General features: G+C 45.1%; 1 protein-coding gene across 8 annotated transcripts in view; it reads left to right on the forward strand.

Annotated features, from left to right (window-relative positions):
• Nucleotides 1-27557, forward strand: part of LOC146336770 (lipase maturation factor 1-like) — a 294331-nt gene that overhangs the window by 100632 nt on the left and 166142 nt on the right. For all 8 annotated transcript variants that reach the window (XR_014785603.1, XR_014785601.1, XR_014785602.1 and 5 more), the window contains one exon: nt 6845-6910. Coding sequence is in view for 3 of the 8 variants with exons in the window: in XM_084818933.1 (XP_084675059.1) it covers nt 6845-6910 (66 nt within the window). In the remaining 5 variants the exon portion in view is untranslated. The remainder of the gene's footprint in view (nt 1-6844; nt 6911-27557) is intronic.

Genomic DNA, 27557 nt, shown 5'->3' on the forward strand with positions numbered 1-27557 from the left:
GGCCTTGTTTTAATGCAAAAGCACACTCCCTGAAGCCCTAGGGGAGCAGAAATGTGCATAAAAACAGGGCGTTTGCTATGTGCATGCCTGGTTTTCCAGTTAAGACACCGATTTTTCCTCATCGCTACTGCATACTGCCAAGATTCGGTGGCAATTCAGTGACGTGGCAGCAGCGATTTGGGGGTGGGGTGGGGCTCAAAAGAAGGGGCAGGAGGGGACGTGTGTGTTTTCTGTGAAGGGCCACATTTCCCCTTCCTCTCCAGGGAAGGGAGAGATCACTCTTACCAGAGATCTGAACTGGTGATTTGTAGAGGCGTTTTTAAATAAGGCTGAGGGGTGCAGGTTGCCCACTCTTGGATCCTTGGAAAATATACACAGCGTCTTTAGAAAATATAAAAAAAAGATCCTACATCTTCACGAGGTTTCTTTTGGACCATTAAAGCTCGCAGTTCCACTTCTTAAGCTCGGTCCGAGCCTGTCACAAGCTGGCTGGAAAATGTTGGTCCATGTGTGTGCTTACGCCATCATCCTGGCATACGCTGTTCTCCCATCAGTAACACGAGTCATCTAAAGTTTAGTTTCTGAACCTTTCTCAAGTTTAAGTAGATCGCTGACGGTGCCCTGACCAAACTGGGATAATGGAGACTTTCACCACTCGTAATAGTGAGGCACTTCAGAAAGGCCTCATAAAAAAAAAAGCTAGAGAGGATTAATAGCTTTAGACGTGGCATTTTCCTTCGAAGTGAGACACAGCGGGTAAACATATTTCCTGACACTCTTACCATTAAGTAACCAGAAACAGTCTTCAATAAACAGACTCTAATAAGGAACTAAAGTACAGTTAAGGCGTTCCCTTTTATTGCAGCAGTTTCCAGATTCCTCGTACAGCGCGGTTAAGATCAGGTAGTTGGGAATCTGTCATTATTGGGGATAAACAGAGTGCCAGTTTGGAAAGACTGGTTTGTCCATGGTGAAAAATTGAACATGATTGGTTTGGGAAGTAGTATAGATGCAGCGACAGGTAACTAGTGGCATAGCCTTCAACTCCTTGGACAAAATGTTTTGTCCCATATTTTCTTCCAAAGTGTGTTGTCCCATATTTTACAAGGCTTGTATTCCCTCAGAATAAATCTAGAGGTTGAGAATTTTGCTCCCTGTTCTTGAGAAAACAGGAGGCACACCTTAACCTTGCTGTCCTTCAGGTTCTTTTTGTACTTTGTAAATGGCAGGTGTGGTGGGGGCAACTGGGTGTCTTTGAAAAATGACTTGTGAAGGTGGCCCTGCTAGGCCTGCCTGGTTGCGTAGTAAAACTGAAAATTTCTCCCACATTTTTTCAGCTATTCTCATTCAGTTTGATAGAAAAGAAATTGATTCAAAAAATAACCAATGGTGAAGAAAATTTCAGGGAAATTCTCATGGGGTGGGTTTGGGTTTCTTCTGCTTACGTTACTTAAGAGGAGGCCAAGGCGTATGCACAAGTGTCTTGTGCATTCATCTTTCTAGCATGTCAAACCCTACACACGTAAGAGTGCCTTTTCACAAGGGTAGAGGTGTTCTCCCCACAGAGACCCATTTCACTTGCTGACTGAATGCACAGTTGCCAGGGACCGTGGCCTCTGGGCACAATTCCACTTCCCCTGTGTATGTGTGGGTAATTGTATCGGCACTCCTTTCTTTTACGCCTGTCAACATAATACAGAAATTGTGTTTGAGAAGGGTCACACCTTGTGCGTCTTGTTACCTTGCATACATCTGAAGATACTTGGGGCGGATATAACCTGCATCCCCATTTTTCTTTACGTACGTAGCTATACCTCAGATATATTGACTACTGATGTGCCTTACACGATTAGTGAGGCACTAACATATGTGAGGCATTTTATGCACACCTAAAGCTTTATATAAATGTGAAGCTTCATCTCTGTTATTACGAACCACATGTTTTCAACGGTGAGCTGTCTTTCCACTTCCAAGTGCCAGCCAGAGCAAGCTAGGGGCAGTATAACTGTTAACCTGGCAGAAAAGTGGTGTGATTTGCAAACCCATTTGCTTACCTAGCATATTTGAATTCAAGGCAAAGTAGCTCCCTGGTACACAGCAAAGAGCTCCATTGTCCCAAGCTTTTTGCATGCCGTTCTTGAACCAGGGGACAAGTGATGTAGAATGGGATGGGTGAGGCCTTGCAATAGATTAGAAAGCCTAAATGCAAACAAGCTATTGGAATACCAAACAGTGATCATGGAAATTCAACCTCTAATTTTACAGTTTGTATAGCCTCGTATCAAAAACAGGCTGTCCTTTCCTCCAGCTCTCAGGGTGGTTAGATAGGATGCTTGTGATTTTTCTTTATGTTATTACAATAACATCTCTTGAAGGAGTCATAGAATCATACACTGCAGTTATGGTGAAGGTATCTTGTCTCCTCTTTCTTCTTTGTCACCTCCCAGTTCTTTCTCATTTCCCTCGCTTCAGAAAAGAAATTTGTCTGAGAATAGCAATAGTGGTGTTTATACATTGTACATTAATCATATCATCAAACCTACTTGGCAGCCTCTATGATATAGGGTAACACAGAAATTGTGTGGATAGATGGATGCTGCTTTAAAAGCAGGGGGTGATTACGTTACATGAATGGCGACACTTTGTAAAGAATATTTTTCTTCTTTTTTAAATAGGCAGGGAATGCCGGAAGCAAGGACCCAGAAAGGCGATGGAAACCAAAGGGATGCCTCTAGGGAGCACCTTTATTTCGCACTCAGGATGGACTTAGGAGCAGGAGGCAATTTTTGTGTCTTCTAGACAACTTGATCACTCCAATTCACTATTATTCCCCCCTGCCCCCCTGCCATTTTAGGAAATGGTCCATGTTGGCTATGATGGGATTATCTTTGTTTAGATGGACAAAATCAAGATAATCCTATGCATGTTTTGACAGAAAAAGTCCAATAGCTTTTTTTCTGGGAGTTGTAGGACTTTTTTCTGTCTAAACATGCATTGGATTGCACCCGGAGAGACTATCCCGCCATTTTCTAATGTCTAACTTAAATCTACCTTGCTTGTCCTCATCTGCCTTTCAAAGGAACCTGTATGAGAATGGAGAATATTTTTCTCTGTCCCACCCCCCACCCCATCCTTTGAGTCCAGTTTACTATAGTAAAAAATAAAATAAAATCTAAACACTACAACACAGGGAGCGTTACGGACCCCATAAGTTGAATGTCTGATGCTTGTGCATCAGGTTTTGGACATTTCCCCCCATGCCTTCACAGGGCTGGTTCCTAAAAAAGAAAATTATTCTGGTATCTAGAAATTCAGCAGATTTTTCCAGTCCTTAAATCCTTGTCCCTTTTGATACTCATGGGAATCAGTCAGCACTTAACTGAGCACTTTGATACCTCCTGCAAGACTGGATGGCACCCATTTAGTCATTCTCCTGTAGTAGGTCCCTTCTTTCCACTTGCTTGCTTCCCAAACACAAACCTCCCTACTGTCTAGTTACTCCCCATAACATTTCCCCTAGTAACATAACACAATGAGCCACCTTATTTGAGAAAGGGGGCAAGGAATTCATTAAAGCACTGTCAGAAGGCTGACCCACAGGTGTCCGGAACATCCTTTTGACTACTGAAGCCTTCCTTGGTGGGGATATTGTGAGATCTTAATCAGGATCTCTTATAGAAGGCACACTTCAAAGGCTGATGCTCTAGTCTCACATCCCTTGAGGCTTCTGGGTAGGTGCTTCCTGCTCCTAGGTCTGTTCTTTGGATGGACGTCTTCCTTGCTGGGCACGACTGACTTTTCCCCTCTCCTTTGTCTTCGGTGCTGACTTTGAGGCAACGAAATTCAATCCTGAGATTACCGCCAGCCACAGAATGGTCCTTTTTTCTGTTGGAAACCTCCCCCTCTTCCTCCTGTTTGCATTGTAGTGGAGTGCGCTGTGTGTTTCACCTGCTGACCTCTTTCTAACCTGAGGGGAAAGCAGAGCTCCTTGTTCTGCAACTCTCTCTGCCTTTACTGGCACTCATCCTCTTCCTTCCCTCTCCAGTGTTCTGAAAACATTAGGTGACTTCTCATTTCCAGGCTGCCTCCAGTTTCAATCTTAAGGACACTACCTGCTGTGAATAACTGGGAATCGATAGAATTCCAGTCCCAAGATTGAGGCCCTCAGCTCTCTTCTCTTTTCGGTTCGGGCTTGTGTTCCCAAGGAATAGTCTCCAGAAATAAATGTCTTAGGAAGCTTTGCTAAATCGTATAATGATGCCAAGTAAATCCAGAATACTTACAGGTAACAGACTAAAAATTGGCTGTGTATGGCCCTGCCTCCCAGCCATTACCGTGATTTTACAGAATGAATATTCTGGCTGCTGCAGAGGAAAGGGTAGTTGTTGCTACTGCTGTGAGGGAAGTGGATGCTGGGCTGAGGGGAAAGTGTCGCAAAGGGTGCGTGTAGGCGAAGGAGCTGTGAGGGTAGTAAACAGCAAAGCTGGAGAACCGGAGAACAGCATCTCATCTAGATCCTACTGTTGCCATCGATGGGAAGCATGGTGGGAGGGCAGGAAGCCCTGTTAGTCTAAGACTGGGCTCTCCAACTCCGAGTTTTTATTTCATTACTTAAGAAAGCAATCCTATGTCCCCTAGTCTCGGGGGACATAGGATTGTTCAGGTTCTGAGATCCACGGTCGGAAACAGGACTCTGACGTCAGAGCCCAGAAACCGAGCTCCCCCCTCACCCCTCTGTCCAGCGTGGTTCTGGCTGTGTCTCTGTGCTCAGAAATGGAGTGTGGAGATGGGGGAAAGGGGGTGATCCAGGGGCAGGGAGGGGAGGAGATTGGGAAAGCTGCGTTACACAGCTTCTTATGCTCACCCCAGCCTCTTTCCCTCCCACTCGGAAGCACCCACAGCTAGATGGGTGAAATCGCTTCCGTGTTCCAGCTGCCCTGCATTGGGTACATGGCAGCCTTCGACTTCGGAAGCTGCTATCTCCATAGGATTGCAGCCTAAAGTGTTTTTTTAAGCTGGGAGGCTGGCATGCTGCAAAGTTCTGCCCTTGAGCACCATCTTCATTTGGCTTCAAAATAATGGTTATGGAGCTCAGATCCCACTTCTGCCTTGTACTTAGGTTCTTGGGCAAGTTACTTTTCTTTTAGTCTCACCAGTTTGCCTTATGGGAAACGAGTGTGACTATGGCAGCCATTGTATGAATGGCTGTCCCATTTTGTGAGAGTGCCCATGACATACTCTCACAATTTTAGATGTGCCCACAGACCAAAATAGGTTGTGGATCCCCGATCTAAGTGCTAAAGAGCATTTTCGTATAGCAGTCTGAACTAATCAGCGAATGTCAAGCTTGGTTCCAGGACAATAGCGGTTTTCCAATTTCTGAAACGGTGTCATGCAGAACATGGAGCAGAGTTGTTCTGTCTTCCTCCAGAGGGCAGGACTAGAAACAATGGTTGGGGGTTGCAGGGAAGCAAATTTTGGCTAAACATTACAAGATATTTCCTAGCAGTGGGGGCTGTTTGGCAGTGGAATAGATTGGTTGGTTCCCCTTCACTGGAGGTATTTAAACAGACTGGATGGCCAGCTGTCAAGGATGCTGTAGTTGCACCCAGCAGGGCAGAGCCTAGCACTGAGCTGGGGGTTGGACTAGATGATCTCCAAGGTCCCTTCCATCTCTGTACTTCTATGATTGTATAATAGCCATGTTAGATCATGGAATCAAGAAGATAGTACAGTGATGTGACTCTTTAGGGCTTTCTGACAGATCACATTCAAATTCCTTCTTCCAAAAAGCTCGGGATGGTGCTGATGAGAAATATCCTCTTGTATGTTCACACTACCCCTGTGAGGTAGGTTAGGCTGTGTGAGGACCATTCCTAGGTCAGCGAGCTTCAGAGCTGAGCGGGGGTTTCAACCTGAGACTCTCTGGTTCTCTGACTGAACCTGGGTCTAATCTGATGGCCATAAAACATCGTGCTTGAGGTGATGTGATGGGAGGCAGAATGAACGTTCTGCCTGTCGTGTTAGTTCTGGGATGGGCCCGCTCACATGTGCCGTCAAGTGATGAGTATGTATGTGTGGACCAGACCCCATCCGTCATGTATTTTTGTCTTCTGGTTTCGTCGTCTTAGTTTGGACTTGGAACCGTCTCCCAATGCCTTAGGGAAATAATTATTTTTTCCCTCATATGGTTACTCAAGTGGCCTCTGGGGGCTTGGAGTGCCCCACCCTGTGAAAGTCTGTCCCTGCGAGAAAATAAGAAATTGCAGCCGGAGGGCGGGGCGGGGGAGTCCATGTGCTCTTCTGCTGCAGTGGTTTCACCGGTAGCTCAGAACCGGTGCATGAAACACACCTCGGTTTTTTGCTTGACCAGACTTTTCTGTAATGAGTGTTAATTGATTAACTTCGCCTTCCCCAACCTGGTGCTCTCCAGATGTGTTGGACTACAGCTCCCATCAGCATTGGCCATGCCACTTGGGGATGATGGGAACTGTCGTCCAACACATCCGGAAGGCACTAGGTTGGGGAAAGCTGCACTAACTTATTTTGAACCAGAACATCTTATGGGACAACTTGTGTGCTCAGAAATCACGGGAACCCACTTCAGGCGTGTAGCTCCTTCTTTAGGATGTGCTGTGGGTTTGATACTCCCCAACCGCAGCCTGGTTGCTAGAGGCAGCATTTTCATTTTGAAACACTGACTGCCCACTGAAGGTCAGGAAGGATTTTAGAAATGAATTTTCTTTCCTTTAATATTTGACTGTATGTGAATTTTCAACAGAACTGTGGTGCACATAGTAATCTCAGGCTTTTTTTCTTTTTTAATTCCCCCACTCCTTGACAGGGATTGATTAAAATTCGAGGGGATCGCTGCTGGAGAGATCTGACATGCATGAACTACCATTATGAGGTGAGTCACCCAGACATCTCATCTTCTGCTTCTCAAAATCTGTTGTCTCCGTCTTTTCAACTGGTAATTATCATATTTGTTACCAGAACTTCTTGAACTCCCATGAGATTCAGTAGGCACCGCCATCTGCCAATTTCAGTTTAAGCTCCTCCTGCGCCCACCTCATACTCAATATGTTCAAAAGAGCAGAACTTTCAGTGGTTGTGGGATGGTGTTTCAGGGTGCTGCATCATTCCTCTGCATGGTGAGCAGGGGAAGCTTGGATTACATGTGCAAACATTCTAAATAGTATAAGGTTCCACACTTAAATAGTATAAGATTCCACACTTAAATAGTATAAGGTTCCACACTGAAATAGTATAAGGTTCCACACTCCTCACTGCCCTAAGCAGTGAGGAATACAAAGAGTCTGTTTCCATGGAAGTAAAGAGTGCTAGAGAATGTTTTGGTGATATCTGTTGGTTGACAAATACTCAAAACAACCAGCGATTTTGCGTCTGTGGGCAGCGAGAGGTGGAGGATATCTGTCATTGCTGTCATTGTAGAGGGCACCTAGAGAGAGTTTTTAAAACTGGTTTCTTTCTTTTTCTGAGATGTCAGATTTTGAGAAAATTTGTATGCTTTTAACTGACCAGAACAAATATGTTACATACCAAGTTTCATTATTTGCAATAGCTGCTTTTAAAATTAGATGGAATTAGGTATACTATATATGTATGTGTGTGTGTATGTATGTATTTATTTAATTTCTATACCGCCCAATAGCCAAAGCTCTCTGGGCGGTTCACAAAAATTAAAACCAAACAGCACACAGTAAAACAATATAAAATATAAAAACATGAAAACCACAATATAACGATAGCACTAGAATAAAACCAGAATAAAACCTAGCAGCAATGCAGAGATTTAAAATACAGATTTAAAACAGTGAAGCTAAAAGTCTAGAAAGCTAAAATGCTAAAATGCCTGGGAGAATAAAAAGGTGCTGGAAGGAATACAATGTAGGTGCCAGGCAAATCTCACTAGGGAGCTCATTCCACAGCCGGGGTGCCACAGCAGAAAAGGCCCTCCTCCTGGTAGCTACCCATTATATATATATGATGGATACTGTTTGATGGATTCCCTGTTGTGGATTTGTTTAGGGTTTCCTCCTTTTTTCTGTCCTGCTTTGCAATGACCGTTGGTTCTAAGAAAATAAAGATTGGACCACAACACTCAAACGGAGCAGGCCAAGAGAAAGCGCTAGTCTTCAAAGGAGCACTGGTTTTCGCAAAGTAGGAGTGGGGGACCTCTTTAAGACTGAGCACCAAATTCAGTTTCGGAGAAGCTCTTGGGGGCCACATTCCAGTGATAAGTGGGGCCAAAAGCAAAAGGGGTGGAGCAAAAAGGATATTTTAACTTAAAGCTCTTCTCGCCAGTAATTAAGCTTTAGGAGAGGCGATTCAACCTTTTAGAATGGGGAAAAGCTGCATGAAGGCCAGGAAACCACGGAACGATTGGTGGTTGGGGGAAAGAGGCTGTGTCCCTCTGGGGAACACTGCAGGGCCAGATTGGGACCCTAGGAGGGCCAGGTTTGGCTTGAGGTTCCCTATCCCTACCCCAGCAGCAAGAAGAAGGGGCTTGCAGCGACCAAACTCAAAATCCTGATGATGTAACAGCTGCCAAATGGCTTCATTACAGCCGGGGCAGTCAACCGCCCCGATATTTTGGGCTAGAACTCCCATAAGCCTCAGCCAGCATGAACAGTGGTCAGGGATTATGGGAGCTGTAGTCCCAAACATCTGAAGGGCCCCATTTTCCCTATCCCTGTTTTACACACACACACACACACACACACACACACACTGGTCTCAGCCGCCCTCAGATTGGTGCAGGGGACATTCAATAGCTTGTAGCTGGCAGCCGTTAAAAGCCATTGAAGAAATCGCTTCCAGCCTTCAGTGCCCACCGAGGAAACATCTTTGGCTCTTGCAAAAGATGAGAGAACAATAAATCTCTTTACCTGGGATGCAAGTAAGGGATTAGAGTGTTGTACCAGGACTACGGAGACCTCCTTTCAAATCCCTCTTCAGAAGTGAACCTTGCTTGCTGATCCCGGGCCACTCACTCTCTCAGCCTAGCCTAACCTACCTTACAGGGTGTTAGGAAGATAAAGGGAGAACTTATTTGCCCGCTTGAGCTCCTTGGAAGAAGGCCTGGGTGCAATACAACAAATATTTGATGCTGTGCAATAGCTTCCCTGCTACAGTAAGATACGATGGGTACAAAATTCAACTTTTCTTCATGCTAATTTGAATTACAGTCTCTGGATGCCGGCTAGACATAGCCCTGTGAATGAGTACCAAGTTGCACCACTGACGTATTTGTCCAAGCATTAGACCAGGCTTCTCTGTCCTGGCTCCTTTTTGTCATGACGTTCCGTTTTATAACACCAAGGATACCCATGGAGTTTACTCCTATATCCTTAACGTTGTCAGCTGTTTGTGAGCCAATTCTTCTCACAGCTCCACCTGCAAAGGGGCCTTAGCTAGAACCTGAGCAGACATGGCCGATTCAGTGTGCGCCAGTGGAAGCTGGTGGCTCTGATGTCAGCAGGGCAGTGAATCCGCTCTGGTTTTCAGTCAGAACACCTTGGAGAGCTCCTTTAGAGTTCCGACTGGTTCTGTCTGAAACCCGTAGCGGATTCACTGCCCCACTGACATTGGAGCCACCAGCCTCCACTGGTGCATGCCCATGTTGCAGGGAGATGCTACAGGTAAGGATGGATAAATTTGTCACACTGTCTCCCACATTTGATTGTTTAAAAATCTCAAGCTCTTTCCATCCCCTTTATGAAGGAATATGTGAATTTTGGTGAGTTCTTCTTTAGAAAAATGGACCATAGGAAACCTTCTATAGCTATTTAAGATGAGGAGCCCATCAGAAAAAAAAAGAGATGGCAGTTTCGTTTCCTCCCAAGAAAATTCCACCACGTTCTGATTTGGAAGCCATCCCAGAGGTATGGAACTGCAAAATCTGGGGCAGAAGCTGGTTGAGGTGGATTCCGTTACCTTCCTTAATGGATTGTGCTCTGTTTTGCCAGTTTCATTTGTCTCCCATTCTGCCATCTTTTAAATATTCCCCAAATTCTGCTGCCCCAGGAGGAAGATCCACCTTCTCTGGGATCCCAATGAGAATTCTGTGAGATGGCCAAATTCTCTAAAGTTGCACACAATGTTACACTCTGTCTTCTTTTTTTAATTAATGATTCTGAAGTGTTTGTCCAGTGCCATACGTTCCTACTTTTTAATGCTTTGCTGTTGCTTAGCATTGAGAAATATGTGTGTGTGTGCACATATGCTAACAGAGTTGAACCAAGGATAATTACAGTAGTAAAAGGATTTAAAAAAAAATAAATAAATCTGTAGTTCCACCCTTACCTCCAGTTTGTTAGGACGTGTCTTGGGACAAACCCAGCTGAACAGAGCAACCAAGACTAAAATGAGTGGAAGGTTTTGTTTTGTTTTGTTCTGTTTTAAGTGATGTATTCCAAGTGAGAGGCCTGGCCTTCAAGTAAACTGGGCAAAATGCAGATGTGAGGAGGAACAAGAAATCTCCTGAGAATAAGCTGTGGAGGAGGCAGGCTCCTTCAGTGCAATTGGTGATGCCTCCCAGAAACAAACTGCAGCCAAGATACTTCACTATAGATCAGCTGTCCCCAACCTGGTGCCCTTCAGATGTGTTGGACTGCAACTCCCATTATTCCCAGCCAGGATGACCAATGGGGATTATGGGAGTTGCAGTCCAGCACATTTAGAAGGCACTAAGTTGGGAAAAGCTGCTATACATGCTCATAGTGTAGATGAGCAAACTCCAGGTAAACCAGATTTTTCATTGTTGTTGGACTGGAATTGCAGGAGGAATGATCTCCAAAGGTGCTGTAGAAAGTCACCTTTTATTCTTAAGAACACACGGTTTGTTTCAAACCATAATATTCTTCCTCAAGGCTGTTTTTTCCTTCTTCAGTTACATCCAAGACTAGTGGGATTTCTTTTTCCTCAGAGACACAACAAATAAGTAGTGAGAAATGGAAGCCGCTCCCCTTTGAAAGAGGAGGAAGAAAGGAAATATCTGAGAAAGAACGCTATAGCTCCAAACACATCCGTTCTTTTGAGAAGAACTGACTTTTGACATTGCCTGTTGGAAGTGATTCTTCTATCATTGTGGGCTGAAGGCTGGAGCCCAAGGGGATGGGCAGGAGGAAGAAATACAGGGAAAAACAACTGCATCATCTTGTTTGCTTTTTGGTCCTCCAAAGAGCTCAGTCTCAAACCAGCAGGGAGAGGAGGAGGATCTGGAGAGTCACATGATGAATACCGCTGTCTCATCCCTCTTTGGAATGCAGGAAGAAGCCCTTCCCAATGCTGGGTCTGGGGTCAGGTGGGTGGGGGGCTGTTTTCTCCAAGCTCATCCTTGGAAGTCAGGCCTCTGTTTTATGTATGTATTTATTTATTGCACTTCTGTACTGACCCATAGCTGAAGCTCTCTGGGCAGTTCACAAAAATTAAAGCCTCAAGGTGCAGCATAAAAGAATATAAAATATAAAAACTTAAAACTACAATATAAAAATTTATTTTATTTATTAAATTTATTAATCGCCCATCTGACTGGTCACCCAGCCACTCTGGGCGATGTACAACCCCCATAAAACAATTTAAAACAATAAAATTTTACCATATTTTTTTTTTTAAATACCCTAACCCACCCCAAATGCCTGCCTGAACAACCACGTTTTTAATGCACGACGGAAGCTCATTAAAGAGGGGGCATGGCGGAGTTCCCTAGGGAGGGAGTTCCACAGAGTGGGGGCCACCACAGAGAAGGCCCTCTCCCTCGTCCCCACCAGTCTAGCTGTCCTGGCTGATGGGACAGAGAGAAGGCCATCTGAGGCTGATCTTGTTAAGCAGCCTGTCTGGTGTTGCTGGAGGCGCTCCTTAAGATAGGCTGGGCCGGAACCATATAGGGTTTTAAAGGTCAAAACCAACACCTTGAATTTGGCCCGGAAAACAACTGGTAACCAGTGCAACTCCTTCAGCACTGGAGTGATGTGATCTCGCCGGCGGCTGCCTTTAATCAGGCGAGCTGCCGCGTTCTGTACCAGCTGCAGCTTCCGAACCGTCTTCAAGGGTAACCCCACGTAGAGCGCATTACAGTAGTCTAAACGAGAGGAGACCAGGGCATGTACTACCGATGGGAGCAGATGGTCGGGAAGGAAGAGGCGCAGCCGCTGTATCAGATGGAGTTGATACAGCGCTGTCCGGCTCACAGCTGACACCTGAGCCTCCATGGACAGCTGGGAGTCTAAAATGACCCCCAGGCTGCGGACCTGGTCTTTCAAGGGTAGCCGTACCCCATTCAACACCAGGTCAACATCCCCCACCCTCCTCTTGTCTCCCACCAAAAGTACCTCGGTCTTGTCAGGGTTGAGCTTCAGCTTATTCCTCCCCATCCAGCCACTCACCGTCTCCAGACATTTGGACAGGGATTCTACGGCCAACCTTGGTGAAGATTTGAATGAGAGGTAGAGCTGCGTGTCATCCGCATATTGATGACACTGCACCCCAAACCTCCTGATGATAGCCCCCAGCGGCTTCACATAGATGTTAAATAGCATCGGGGAGAGGATGGAACCCTGTGGCACCCCACAAGTAAGTGGCCACGGGTCCGAAACCTCCTCTCCCAGTGCTACCCTCTGGTACCTGCTGGAGAGGAAGGACTGGAACCACCGCAATACAGTGTCTCCAATGCCCAACCCCTCCAGGCGGTCCAGGAGGATACCGTGGTCAACGGTATCAAAAGCCGCTGAGAGGTCGAGGAGAACAAGGAAGGAGCATTCACCCCTATCCAGAGCCCTCCTCATATCATCCACCAAGGTGACCAAGGCCGTTTCTGTCCCATGCCCAGGCCTGAAGCCCGACTGAAATGGGTCTAGATAATCAGTTTCTTCCAAGTGTTCCTTCAACTGCACCGCCACCACCCGCTCAATCACCTTGCCCAAAAATGGCAGATTTGAGACTGGGTGAAAGTTGTTCAGAACTTGAGGATCCAAGGAGGGCTTCTTTAAGAGCGGTCTTATCACTGCCTCCTTGAAGGCTGATGGCATCACTCCCTCCTCAAGGGCGGCGTTCACCACCGCCTTGATCCCCTCACCCAGTCTCTCTCTGCAGCTCATAATGAGCCAAGATGGGCAAGGATCAAGTAAGCAGGTGGTCGGCCTTACAGATGAAAGCACCTTGTCCACTTCATCAGGAGGAAGAAGCTGGAACCGATAAAAATGCAACCAGAATAAAACCTAGCAGCAATGCAGAGATTTAAGATACAGATTTAAAACAGCAGAGCTAACAGACTAGAATGCTAAAATGCTGGGAAGATAAAAAGGGCTTCACCTGGTGCCAAAAGGAGTACAACGTGCGTGCCAGACGGACCTCTGTAGGTGCCTATTGGGTGCCTGTAAGCTCTTCCTCCTCCCACAAAGGTGATCACAACCCTGCCTCTTGGGTTGAGAGCCCAAAATTTGCCCACCTGCTGGTGGGATCTGTCAGTCTGCAGTCCAACTAGAGAGAAGGCATCCTGACTCACTCTACAGGCTCCTCTCCCCCCGCACCTCCAGTATGAAGTGCATATTAGGGCTTGTCTGGGCATGGTGAGTTTTTGTACCCTGTCCTTGTTCAGCCAGGATAAAAGATATTGAAATCCTTTCCTAATAATTCTTTGAATGGATGTCTCGGGGAAGGTGGATATCAGCTTGTTTCTCCTACTTTTTTTATTATTTTTATTAGGGGTTTTTATTATTTGTTACAAAACTGTTATGAATGGGCTTTTATAGGGAAATGCTATGGGTAACAACACATGGTTGACATATTTATAGTTTGGCTGTCTTCTTCCATTGCTGCAAAACCCTTTGAGCACAGTACCTCAGGACTGGGGGCTTAATCCAACCTTACAGGGTCCCTGTCTGATCCTCCAGGTTCACCAAATGGCCTTGTCCGCTTTTCCCTGCCCCTTTTCCCCCAACCACCAATCATTTGGTTGTTTCCCATTTTGTGTGTGCGTGTCCCCCGCCCTTCTAAATGTTGAATTGCCTCTCCTAAGGCTTAACTACTGGCAGTTTTAAACTAAAATATGCTTTTATTTTTGGTATTTTGGCACAGCCCCATTTGACTCCAGTCTCACACGCCACTGGAATGCCCCCCCCCCAAGGTTCTCTGAAACTGAAGTTAGCCGTCAGTCCCTCTACAACCCTAGTGTATACAGAAACAAGGTATACAAATAAAATAATGACTGTATTCTTCTGCCGATCCAGAAAGATTTTCTCTCTAATCTCAGAAATAAAAAGGCCACTTTGGATTGCTCAGTGAGTTACGGGTATTGTGAACATGGCTGGTGAACATGGAACAAATTTCTTATACGTTTTAAGGATGTATGACAAATTAATTTCAGTTCTTTTTTTATCACAATTTGCCCAATTTACACCTTCCAGACCAAGCACGGACTTGGTCACAAACTGCAGTCAAAGTCCATACATTTCCAAGCTTGCAATGTGATTTGCAGACCAAACAAATTGTGTTCGACAGCATGCGTACATTGAAAAGTGCACACTTACACGCTTAATCAGCAAGAAAAGAATGCGTGTGTTTCCAAGATGCGCACAATTCATGCATACATTTGGGAAAATATGCACAAAAATATGCACAGATTTTCATGAGAAAAGAAAAGAAAAAACGCCAAAGCTTGCAATGTGATACAGACTCGAGTCAGAACAAGCTTCGAGATGGAATTTGGAGAACTTCGGCAAGCTTGAGTTTTGCTGATTTGCACAATCCTTCTTATTTCCAGAACAGAGCCATGGCATTGAAGATTGGGTTCTTACAATGCTGTGCACTGGTCGGTCCTGGCTCAGATTAAACCCTTACCTTTAGATCTTTCAATTTTCGGGAAATAAATTGTTTCATTTTTCAGGTCAGAAGCAAGTGTTCTGGGCATCTTTAAAATGTGCATGCTATTGGGGGTTTTGGCTTGCTGCGCGCGTGTGTGTGTGTGTGTTCCGCTAAAAATTCATGAATGTAGTTGTGCCATGTAGTCCAGTTTAATTTCTAGGTGAGTGGTGCTGGGGCTCAAACTTGTCTGGGCATCATGCTCGTGCCTTTCCACATGGAATCCATTCCCTCAAGTCTGTGGGTGTATAGAATGTTTTCAGTGAGGAGACCATGGCATTCTGCACATGCCTAAAGGCATTCTTTCCTTTACAAGAACCGTACAAGTCTGCCATAGGGAAAGGAGAGAGGGTTTAAACATTGCTGAGCCACTAACTCAAAATGTCGCCAGCTCTCACTGAATTCCTCTTGGTTTTGGTGACAAAAGTTACACTCAAAGTGACTGTTCCTTTTCTTGATTAAAGAGATTTACAGACAGTGATGTTACAGACTTTTGGAATGGAGAGGAGGAGGGGCAAGTCACAAATACTAAGCTTATTTGCGGTCCAAGCCCAAATCCCTTTAAATGTTGGCTTGGCTCCTAGATAAGCTTACGGCCACTCTGAACAGTTCTTTCCCCTTCCCTTCCCCGTCCTCCAACACTTGCCTTTGTAAGGACCTGGAAGTCATGGCAAACCACAGTTCCCAGTGATCTTTGTGTGGGAAGTTACTGTTGCGAAGGCTGTAGACCTCATGAAGACTTTTCAGGTTCCCCTTCTCTGACCTCGCTGCTGCTACTGGAAGGTGCTTTTCTGGAAAAGCGATGCTGGGTTCACAAGGTGGCTAAGACTTAAAGCCTCCTGAGGAGGCCTGGAGCTCAGAAGCGCACAAACTTTAAAATAAGCTAATGGTGTCCTGAGCTGAATCAAGCCCAAATCAGCTCATTTTAGGACAGCACATTCTGAACTGAGGTGGGACTCTTGTCTGTCACTGTTGACAGTAGTAGGATGGAGAACAAGTTTTTAATGTTTCAGTGAGAGCTGCAGGCATCATGATACTACTGTGTGTGTGGTCTTTTTTGTTTGGTTTGTTTTTGTTTGCTTTTATCCTGTTGAAAACCACTTCAGGATTTGTCTCAAATGAGAAGCAGTATATAAATATTTCTAACAAATCAATAAATATGGCTTGTTGGGGGTACTTTCCAGTATTGCTTGAATTAGTATGCCCAATTGGCAAAGAGGCAGTCCTGGTTAGTGGATGCGAAGAAGCATTTGTAAATCCAGTTGTATGAAACAAAGCTGATCCAGATTTGTGCAGTTTCTCCCTCCCTTTCTCCTCTCTTTTTATTCTTATTAAGAAACTGAATGGCAGAAAATAGCTGCTGTTGTTAACAGCAACAACGCAGTAGCTGACAATTTACATGGCCAGAGTTGTATAAGGGTAAAAAAGAAAAGACACATATTGCTAGGGAGGCTGAGTTGATTTCAGAGTTGTGGAATGTGATGGTCTAATGATAATATAGAATTCAGCTTTTAAGCCAGGCTACTGCAAGGAAGACAAGGGAGTGGTAGGTTGGTTGCGCAGTATTGCTTCTTTAATGTTTACTCTTGCCAAACCGGAAACTGATTTTCTACTCTAGTGGAAACGGAAATGTTATAGATGGTCAGGGGAATAACTGTGGGCCAATTGTTTCATAAAATATTCAGATGGGTGGATTATCTGGGGGGGGCACAGAGTGATTCAGATCCCGGGGTGGGGCATGTTCAGAGAGCAGGAGGATCCTGTTTTTTGCTTTTGTATATACACTAGTTTTCATGAGAAAAAAGTGTTGCTACACAAATGTGGGACCGTTTCACCTTGTATCTACACAAACATAAGCAAAGAGTATTAGGAAAGTCGGTATGAGTTAACCTGGATATTTCTTACTTCTGTATGTGCTCTTTTCGCACACTTTCTCCATATTCTTCAGTGGAATTGCATGAGGAAAGCTCCTTCTAATAGCAAATTCAGGTGGTGAGTGACAACAGGATTGGAGCCAAAACAAGGCCAGTAGGAAACATGATTGGGGAAACCTTGAGGTTTTCAGAAATCCCACCCCACCCCCCCCAACAAATAAGAAAACCTAAGATGGCAAAAAAAAAACCCTATGTAAAAATCACACCAACCTAATAAGGGCTGCGTATGTTCAGTAGGAAAAGAAAGCAGAACATGGGTTGTGGGGTGAGGGGACAGAATGCCCTGTTTGGAAGGAAGGGAAGGCTGGGACCCTGAACAAGAACACTTCTGTTAGCAGGGGGATATACTGCAGTGCCCCTTCATGGATCACTGCCTTGTTGTGGCGAAGGGGCTTGCATAACTCAGTGAAGCCATAAGCTATGCTGTGCAGGGCCACCCAAGACGGACAGGTCATGGCGGAGAGTTCTGACAAATGTGGTCCACTGGAGAAGGAAATGGCAACCCACTCCAGTATTCTTGCCAAGAAAACCCCATGGAACGTATCACAAGGCTAAAAGAGATGACGCCGGAAGATGAGCCCCTCAGGTCGGAAGGTGTCCAATATACTACTGGGGAAGAGCAGAGGGAATTTCCAAGTAGCGCCAGAAAGAGTGAAGCGGCTGGGCCAAAGCCAAAAGGACACTCAGCTGTGGATGTGTCTGGTGGTGAAAAGAAAGTCCGATGCTGTAAAGAACAATATTGTTTAGGAACCTGGAATGTCAGATCAATGAATCAAGGTAAGCTGGAGGTGGTCAAACATGAGATGGCAAGATTGAACATCGACATCTTGGGAAGCAGCGAACTAAAATGGACAAGCAAGGACAAATTTAATTCAGGTGACCATCATATCTACTATTGTGGGCAAGAATCCCTTAGAAGAAATGGAGTAGCACTCATAGTCAACCAAAGGGTGGGAAAAGCAGTACTGGGGTACAATCTCAAAAATGATAGAATGATCTCAGTACAAATCCAAGGCAAACCATTCAACATCACAGTAATTCCAGTCTATGCCCCAACCACCAAGGCCGGAGAAGCTGAGGTTGATCGGTTCTATGAGGACCTACAACACCTTCTAGAACTAAGACCAAAAAAAATGTCCTTTTCATCATAAGGGATTGGAATGCTAAAGTAGGGATGGCCGTGAATTTCTCCACGAATCTCGGGGAGGCCGAATGCCAACGCATTCGGCCCCCCGAAATTGTTGGTGAAATTCTCCGCCCCTCCCCGGGATGGGACTTACCTCCCTCGAATGTCCCTCTTGGCGGCGGGTCCCGGCGGTGTTTCAGTGGGGGCGGGGGTGGCGGCCAGTCTTCCAACTGGCTGCCGCCGCCGCCATTACAAAATAAAGTAAAAAACAAAAAACACCCGTGATAGGCTACGTAACGATTAACGTAGCCTATCATGGCTAGATTTCCAAAGTCAGCCGTGATAGGCTACGTTAATCGTTATGTAGCCTATCATGCGTGACTTTGGGGGGGGGGGGAAGCGCGTACGCAAATGGCGGCAGCTATGGGCGCCGCCATTTGCGTATGCGCTTTTTTTTTTCTTCCCCAAAGTCACCCGTGATAGGCTACGTAACGATTAACGTAGCCTATCACGGCTGACTTTGGAAATTTAGCCGTGATAGGCTGTGTAAATCGTTATGTGGCCTATCACGGGTGTTTTTTGTTTTGTTTTGTTTTTTCACTTTTTATTTCGCGGCCGGGGAGACGGGGCGCTTCTCCCCGGCCTGAATTTCGGCCGGGCGAGGCGGGGCGCCTCCCCCCCCGGCCTGAACTTCGGGGGGAGAACCGAAGCGCCTCCACCCCACCGCGAAGCAAGCTGCGGGACCAGGTAAGTCCCTTTCGTACATCACTATGCTAAAGTAGAAAGTCAAGAAATCACCAGGATAACAGGCAAGCCTGGCCTTGGTGTACAAAGTGAAGCAGGACAAAGGCTAATAGAGTTTTGCCAAGAGAACACGCTGATCATAGCAAACACTCTTTTCCAACAGCACAAGAGGTGACTCTATACATGGACATCACCAGATGGTCAATATCGAAATCAGATTGATTATGTCCTTTGCAGCCAAAGATGGAGAAGCTCTATAGAGTCAGTCAAAACAAGACCTGGAGCTGACTGTGGCTCAGATCATGAGCTTCTTGTTGCAAAATTTCGGCTTAAATTGAAGAACTTAGGGAATTCAGGTATGTAAAAAAAAGGTATGATTTCAGGTATGACCTAAATCATATCCCTTATGAATATACAGTGGAGGTGAGGAATAGGTTTAAGGGATTAGACCTGATAGACAGAGTGCCTGAGGAACTATGGAGAGGTCCGTAACATTGTTCAGGAGGCAGCAACTCAATCCATCCCAAAGAAAAAGAAATGCAAGAAGTGGCTGTCTGAGGAGGCTTTACAAGTAGCTGAGGAAAGAAGAGAAGCGAAAAACAAGGGAGAAAGGGGAAGATATATCCAACTGAATGCAGAGTTCCAGAGAATAGCAAGGAGAGACAAGAAGGCCTTCTTAAATGAACAATGCAAAGAAATTGAGGAAAACAATAGAATGGGAAAGACTAGAGATCTTTTCAAGAAAATCGGAGATCTCAAGGGAACGTTTTGTGCCAAGACGGGCATGATAAAGGACAAAGAAGGCAGGGACCTAACAGAAGCAGATGAGATTAAGAAGAGGTGGAAAGAATACACAGAAGAACTATACAGGAAAGATCTGAATGTCCCTGATAGCCACGATAGTGCGGTCACTGAACTTGAGCCGGACATCCTAAAAAGTGAAGTCAAGTGGGCCTTAGGAAGCATTACTAACAACAAAGCTAGCGGAGATGCCAGTATTCCAGCTGAGCTATTTAAGATCCTAAAAGATGATGCTGTTAAAGTGCTGCACTCAATATGCCACCAAATTTGGAACACTCAGCAGTGGCCACAAGACTGGAAAAGGTCAGTTTACATTCCAGTTCCAAAGAAGGGCAATGCCAAAGAGTGTTCAAACTACCTTACAATTGCGCTCGTTTCACATGCCAGCAAGGTTATGCTCAAAATCCTACAATTTATCCTAGGCTTCAGCAGTACGTGAACCGAGAACTACTGGAAGTACAAGCTGGGTTCCGAAGAGGCAGAGGAACTAGAGATCAAATCGCCAACATTCGCTGCATCATGGAGAAAGCAAGAGAATTCCAGAAAAACGTCTATTTCTGCTTCATTGACTACGCTAAAGCCTTTGATTGTGTGGATCACAACAAACTGTGGCAAATTCTTAAAAGAGATGGGAGTACCAGACCACCTTACCTGTCTCCTGAGAAACCTGTACGAGGGTCAAGAAGCAACAGTAAGAACCAGACATGGAATAACCGAGTGGTTCAAAATTGGGAAAGGAGTACGACAAGGCTGCATATTGTCGCCCTGCTTATTTAACTTATATGCAGAATACATCATGAGAAACGTTGGGTTGAATGAATCACAGGTCAGAATTAAGATTGCCGGGAGAATTATCAACAACCTCAGATATGCAGACGATACCACCCTAATGGCAGAAAACGAAGAGGATCTAAAGAGCCTCTTGTTGAGGGTGAAAGTGGGGAGTGCAAAAGCTGGTTTGAAACTCAACATTAAAAAAACTAAGATCATGGCATCTGGCCCCATCACTTCCTGGCATATAGAAGGGGAAGAAATGGAAGCAGTGACAGATTTCATTTTCTTGGGCTCCAAGATCACCGCAGACGGTGACTGTAGCCATGAAATTAAAAGACTCTTGCTCCTTGGGAGGAAAGCTATGGCCAACCTAGACAGCATAGTAAGAAGCAGAGACATCACCTTGCCAACAAAGGTCCGCATAATCAAAGCTATGGTTTTCCCAGTAGTAATGTATGGCTGTGAGAGCTGGACTACAACGAAGGCTGAGCGCTGAAGAATTGATGCCTTCGAACTGTGGTGCTGGAGAAGACTCTTACGAGTCCCCTGGACTGCAAGGAGGTCAGATCAGTCCATCCTAAAGGAAATCAACCCTGAGTGCTCCTTGGAAGGACAGATGCTGAAGCTGAAGCTCAAATATTTTGGCCACCTAATTCGAAGAGAAAACTCCCTGGAAAAGACCCTGATGCTGGGAAAGATGGAAGGCAAAAGGAGAAGGGGACGGCAGAGGATGAGATGGCTAGATAGCATCACTGATGCAATGAATATGGACTTGAGCACACTCTGGGAGAGAGCACAGGACAGGAAGGCCTGGCGTGCTATGGTCCATGGGGTCACGAAGAGTCAGAAACGACTGAACAACAACAACAACATACTGCAGTGTTTTGTTGCAGGTCCCACCTGTATCCTAGAATTCCAGCTATTTTGGCATCCGGGAAAATACTGGAGTGAGTCCTAATGCATAACATTCATGTGAACAAACAGTTCAGGAGTAGGTGTCTCCTTTTTAATATTAAGACCTGTCTCCTGCTGCTTCCAAAGGTGTTTCTCAAGGAGTTAAAATGCAAGGAGGGCCTGATAACCTGAAATAATTCTTTTCGTGAATATGGTAAAAAAAAAAAAAAATCAAGAAGGGCACAAATTCTATCATTGGGATGAGGGTGGAAAGAAAGAAAGTCAAGGAGCACCAAGTTATGTTGTCATCACATGTGCTATGAGATGCAGGCCTTTTAGAACTTAATGTTTTAAATAGTCCCATTGAGTCCCAGTTCACAGGTGAGTTACTACGCTCTCACTGTGGTCATTGTGACTGACTTCAGAGTGTTTAATGGCTGCATTTAGGTTAATCTAATAGCTTTACAGCTGCAAATGGCGTCCACTATGCCATTTGCGTCTGGAGTTAGCCCGCACTCAGCCAGCGATATGGCATGGCAGTGGCGGCCGGCCGTATTGCCAGTGATGCGGAGCTGGCGGCCTGCTCTGTGGGATTGCTGCGCAGAGGAGCTGGCTTCTGAGGATTCTGGGGGGAGGGACAGATCACCTCCCCCCACGGGCGGATTCCCACCTGGACCAGCAGGTAGGGAATCTGCCCATCCCTACACACAACCTTCTCCCAACTTTCTTGATCTCTACATACACTTGCACACGAAAAGGCATATTTTGGAGCTCAACAGAGCTAGTCATTTTCCTGATCAACTGGTATGCTTCTAAAATTAACATTTAAACTTTTGTGTATTGATCGCACTGGTTTGGTGCTTCAGGCAGCAGCCCCTAACACATACTGATCAAAGCCCCTTTTTCCAGATGATCTCGCTTTTGTTTCTACCCAAAAAAGAAGAAGAAAAAGAATTAAAATCATATCTGGAAGAATCCCCCAGGGGATGTACTCTCTCTGAAACCCCCAGGAGTTTTGCAGTTCAGAAAGTTAGCATCCCCACCCCCCGCCCGTGCTTGACATCCAGCAGAGCGTATGTCAATCATGAAGTGTATATGCATTGGTAATATGCCAGTAGTATTTTCAGCGGTAACATGATTCTTATTCCTGGATTCTTTTCTATTTTTTTAAGGAGTTGTATTGTGCCTTGCAAAAGCTTCCTGTATGGTGATTGGATTTCATCTTTCCCTTGCTCGTGGACTTTCTCTTAGGAGACCACCCAAAGCCCACCTCAGCCCCCTTGAAGCACTTTCCCTTTCCTTCTAAACATATACTCTCTGCTTTCTTGCCCCAATCTCAGTTCTAATCAGGTTAATCCTTGCAGCCCACTTCAGACAACTAATCAGCTCTCCATGGTGACCCTTTAAGAGGCTTTGAGTCAATTGACTAACTTGCTAAACAGGTGCAGAATTGCAAGAACCCATCTCATTCCACATCCTGGTTTGAGGTGGGGTTTCCTTTTCACAACATTTTTAAGGATCCACAAGATTTTGGCTGTTGATGGAAAGTTGATTGGGACAGAGCAGTAGTCTCCAAGCTTTTCAGACAACAAAGAATCCTTCTTCAATCCTGACCTGCATCGTGAGACTCCCTTGAAATTATTCATTCTCTCACTTTCTCTTTTTCTTCTCACTTTCTCCTCTTCACCCTCCCCCATCTATACTTCTTATCTGTCCCTCTCCCCATCTTTCACCTTTAAAAAAATCCTAAGGATACATGTCGGTGGAGTCGCTGGTGTCCACTTACAGATCAGGAACGGACTGACTTGGTGCACAAATAGTTTAGGAGAGGTCCAAGAAAACTTTTTTTCAGGCAATATACTTTGGTAGTTAAAGAGGGTTGGAGAGTAGGACCGTCCACTTGTAAGCACCAAAAGTCAGGACAAATCTTATCACGATTTTCAAGATAGGGACAACGATGGGCAAAACAGGAAATGGTGTGAGAGAGATTTTGCTCCATACTAGGTGTGCCACCTTCTTGATTCAGCCAGTTAAATGCATCTTTTTATGGGACCAATTCAGGGCCAGGCAGTTAAGTTGGTAATGGATGACGGGTTGATGTCAGTTCATTTAATTATTATTTTATTTGGCATCGTTCTCTTTAGCAAACTTAGAACTTTGGGAGACAGAAAAAGATTGCAATCCTGCACACAGTCTCCTGTGTGACAAACAGTGTAGGGTTGTTTGCTGCCTGCATATCCTTTCTCTCCATGCACATTTGGCGGCTGGCTAGACTCACAGTCTAGCTGAAACTATGTTACTGACTTAAACTGGTTTAACAATCAGCCCATACAGTCAACCCTTTTGCCACATATTCTGCCACCCCTTGGCTGTTGATCTCATACAATTTTCCTTCCCACTTGGCAGCATGACAAAGATGGGCGAAAGACCCTGGGGTAAAGGGTCACCCTAGAATACTTTGGTTTTCAGTGTGGGAGTTTCAGCCATTCCCTTGCTCCAGGGCGCCCTAGGAACTATGAGAGAGGCTAGGGATTGCTAAGAGAACTCACCAGACTACAATTCCCAAGATTCTTGTGGAGAAGGTAGAACGGTTAAATTGGTAGAAGGGTTTGTCTGGAGAAAATCTTTATTCGCCCCAGGTGACCAGGCTAGTGGCCTTATGCCAGCCTGTTCTAAATATTCCAGACACTGAGTTTCTTTTTCTGTATACTTAAAAAAGTTGTGCTTGCTCTGTTTGTTTTTAAATTGTTCTGTACATAATGTAGATTTTCAGGGATACTCTTTGCTGAAACCAGCGCAGTTGGCAATACAAGAGGAAGGAGAGAAATATCTGTTTGTTCATTAACAATACACAATGAGGCCAAGCTAGGGCACTGAAACTGGTAAAGGGGTAAAGGAAGGGCTGGCAGGTGTTGTGATTGTCACATCCATCAAGAAGATTGTAGGTGGTAATCTTCTTTTAACATATTGATGGGTTGGAGTATGAGACAGGAGCTGTGGGTGGCAAAAAATCTGTTTGATTCTTGTGGGAGAAAGATTGAAAATCAAACTCACGATTAAACTTTTCAAGTAATTTTAAAAGCACGTTTTCCCCTCTTTTAAAAAATTGGCACTGGCCAGAAATGGAGCATGTTCTCTTTCTTACTAACCTTTCAGCACAGGATCTGGTTTCTTGACTAAACATACCAAATGGTATGTATAACCTAACTCTGTATTTGTTTCCTGCCTCTTATCGATGTAATCTGTAGAATATTTATTTCCCCCCCTCAATCTTTTTTAGATTGCAACTAGCAATAACAGACTTTTGCGGCTTTTTCATAAGGAACAGCAAAGACTGACATTAAAATGTTGCACCCGAATGGGTTAATAAAAGTTTTGTACTCTTTTAAGAGTTGTGCGTGCCAACCCAGCTTTTAATCTAGGAGTATAAATCACTTTCCAGTCTTATTATTTGTAAAATCCTCCAGGCTTTGGAAATGCACAAAAGGAGTCTTTGTCCTTTTATTAATTTAATTTATAGGTTTGAGAATTTCGAATCAGTGGTTAGCGAAAGCTGATTTGCTCTCCGCTCTCTGAGAATGGTTGTTTTGGAATTGTAGCTTGGTCTGCAAAGTCTAATATGGAATTAGGAAATGACTGTCGATTTATAATAAAATACACACTCATGTGCACAGTAATTCCCAATTGCTGTGCCAGGGCACACTAGTGTACCATGAGAAAACTGTTAATGTGCTGACACAAATAAATGCATTTAAAGAATGAAAGACTCTTGTGAGCAGACAGTGCCCACCCAAAGAGGAGGATGCTCACTGCATCTGTGCAGAAATCATTGCTTAGAATGTCCTAATCAGCCCCTGCTGAGGGAGGGTAGTTTAGCCACAAGTTTGCATCAGATGTGATTGGATCATTCAGTTGCTGTTGATGTTGAGACAATAGGGTTACCCGCTCTCAGAGGAGGCATTCAGTTGTGTCTCTGCATGAGTCTGGGGAATGCTGGGAGTTGTAGAACTTTTTTCTGTCTAAACATGTATAGGATTGCACCCTAAATAAATACTATTTTCCCCTCTGTCTCAACTTTCCAGCAGGGTATATATTCCTGCGCCCTCACACAAAGCTGTTCAGGAGGAGATGTCCTAGAGAGGCAGCAATGCGTTCGTCTAGGCATACACAGTAGAGAGAAGAAAATACACTTGTGCACACATGGCATGATTATATTTATTAATAATAGCACATCACCATAATAAAACCAACTTTTCTGTATTGTCATATATAAAACATTATATACTTTATGTATTCTGTATTAACAGCCTTTTAAAATGTTGCATTCCTCCCCCGATTACCAAGTAACACAGGCTAGGAACTCCTTATTTCTTTTTTAATTAATTTTCTTTATGTATTCATTTTCTTCTACAAAGGCTCTCCTTTATGTCCCACCAGCATCTGGGTTGTCTTTTGTCGGGAGCAGGCCTTTTCTATAGCCATGCAGAGACTTGGAAACTCTCTGGAAAGTCACTGCTCCGAACCTGTAGTTTGTGCTGGGAGAACATATCCCACTGGTGCCAATGGGAGATTTCCTCCCAGCGCATACAGCGCCTTCAAAGGAGCAGTGTCCATCAGGACTGCAGCAGGGGAGGAAAGGGTTGAACTCTCCGCGTCGGCCTGCTGCGATCCCCTGCAATAATTACCAGCCTGCCTCCCAATAGTGGCCACTATTCACATTGTTTTAAAAGTCCACATTTAATACAAAGACATATTTGATGTCTAGTTTAGCCCTGAGGAAGAAGAATGCCAGTTTTGTGGGAAAGACCCAAGCGATTGTGCTCTCCCACCCCCCGCCATGGCTGGGTCATTTAAAATTCAGCCATGAGGGATCTGCTCATGAACATAAGAATTGCCGTGCTAAACACACCAAGTCCCATGTAGTCCACCATTCTGTGGGACGCGCACAAGCAGGGCATGAGCACAACAGCGCCCTTCCACCCATGTTCCCACCAACTGGTGTACACAGGCATCCTGCTTCCGATACTGGCAGTAGCATATATTGCCCTCCTGACTTGTAGCCATTCGTAGCCTTCCATAGTTTTGCTATGTGCTGTCACGTTCCTTTGTCTTCTCCCTTCTCAATCAACACACTCCAAGATACTTCAGGCTCGCTACTTGATTAGTTAACGGCCAGGTTCCTTACAAATGCAAATTCTAGGAAACTCCCAGGCTATGAAGGAAACAGCTACTCCACACAATTATGAATACCAGTAGAGGAGCCGAAGTGGAAGTTAGAGGCGTTGCCAGCAGTTTGAACAAGAACTTCCTGGCCAGACTAGCTTAGTGGGGAGGTCCGTCCCTTAGAGTGGCTCCCGCCTACATCTATCATGCATAGCCAATGTGCAGAAGTGTCCGAGCTCCACCTCTAACTTTTCCCGCTTCGCTGTGTGACGGACCCTAGCATCCCTGAAATCATGCCCCTCACTCTCCTCCTCCCCCAAGACCTGGGTTCTCATGGGGGGGGGGGCTTCAGGTCGAGCCATCTGTGTGCCAAGGTCTTGAGAAGAAGGCCTTGCCATATCTGAGCTCACGAGGGAGGGAGCCTCTCCCGGTTCTGGCTGTTCCCATCCTGAGTCTGAGCTGCTAACTATCTCCACATGCTCAGATGCATTCCTGACATGTGCTGTGTGAAGTCCTTGTATCTGTCCTGAATCTCCATGAGAGAGGGAGAAAAATGTCTCCCTATCCACATTCTCCACACCATGCATAATTTTCTAGCGCTCTGTCACATGCCCCCTTACTTGCCTTGTTCTAACCTAAACAGTCCCAGATGTTGTAACCTAAAGTTGCTGCAGCCCCATGATCGTTTTCGTTGCTCTTTTCTGCACTTTTCCCACTCTACAATATCCTTTTTTAGGTGTGGTGTCCAGAACTGTCCACACTCTTCCAAGTGTGGTCACACTATAAATACAAATGAAAGTGGCAGCCCAGTGTGCAGCTGCTGTGAAAAAGGCAAATTTCATATTGGGCATAATTAGGGAAGGAATTGAAACTAAAACTGCCAATATCATCTTGCCCTTATACAAATAAGCAGCTTTATTTTCAGTTCCTTCCCTAATTATGCCCAATATGAAATTTGCCTTTTCCACAGCAGCTGCACACTGGGTTGACATTTTCATCGAGCTGTCCACCACAACCCCAAGATCTCTTTCTTGGTTAGTCACCACTAGCTTGGATCCCATCAGTGTATATGTGAAGTTAGGATTCCCCCCCCCCCAGTGCTTCGCTTAACATTTGCTCATTAAACTGCATTTGCCATTTTAATGCTCATACTCCCAGTATGTAGAGATCCTTTTGGAGCACTTCACAGTCCCTTTTTGTTTTCACCACCCTAAATAATTTGGTGCCGTCAACAAACC

Source organism: Heloderma suspectum, chromosome 12, assembly GCF_057233095.1.
Source record: "Heloderma suspectum isolate Gila_16-S chromosome 12, 16-S_ref, whole genome shotgun sequence".
In the NCBI taxonomy this organism is placed as follows: domain Eukaryota; kingdom Metazoa; phylum Chordata; class Lepidosauria; order Squamata; family Helodermatidae; genus Heloderma; species Heloderma suspectum.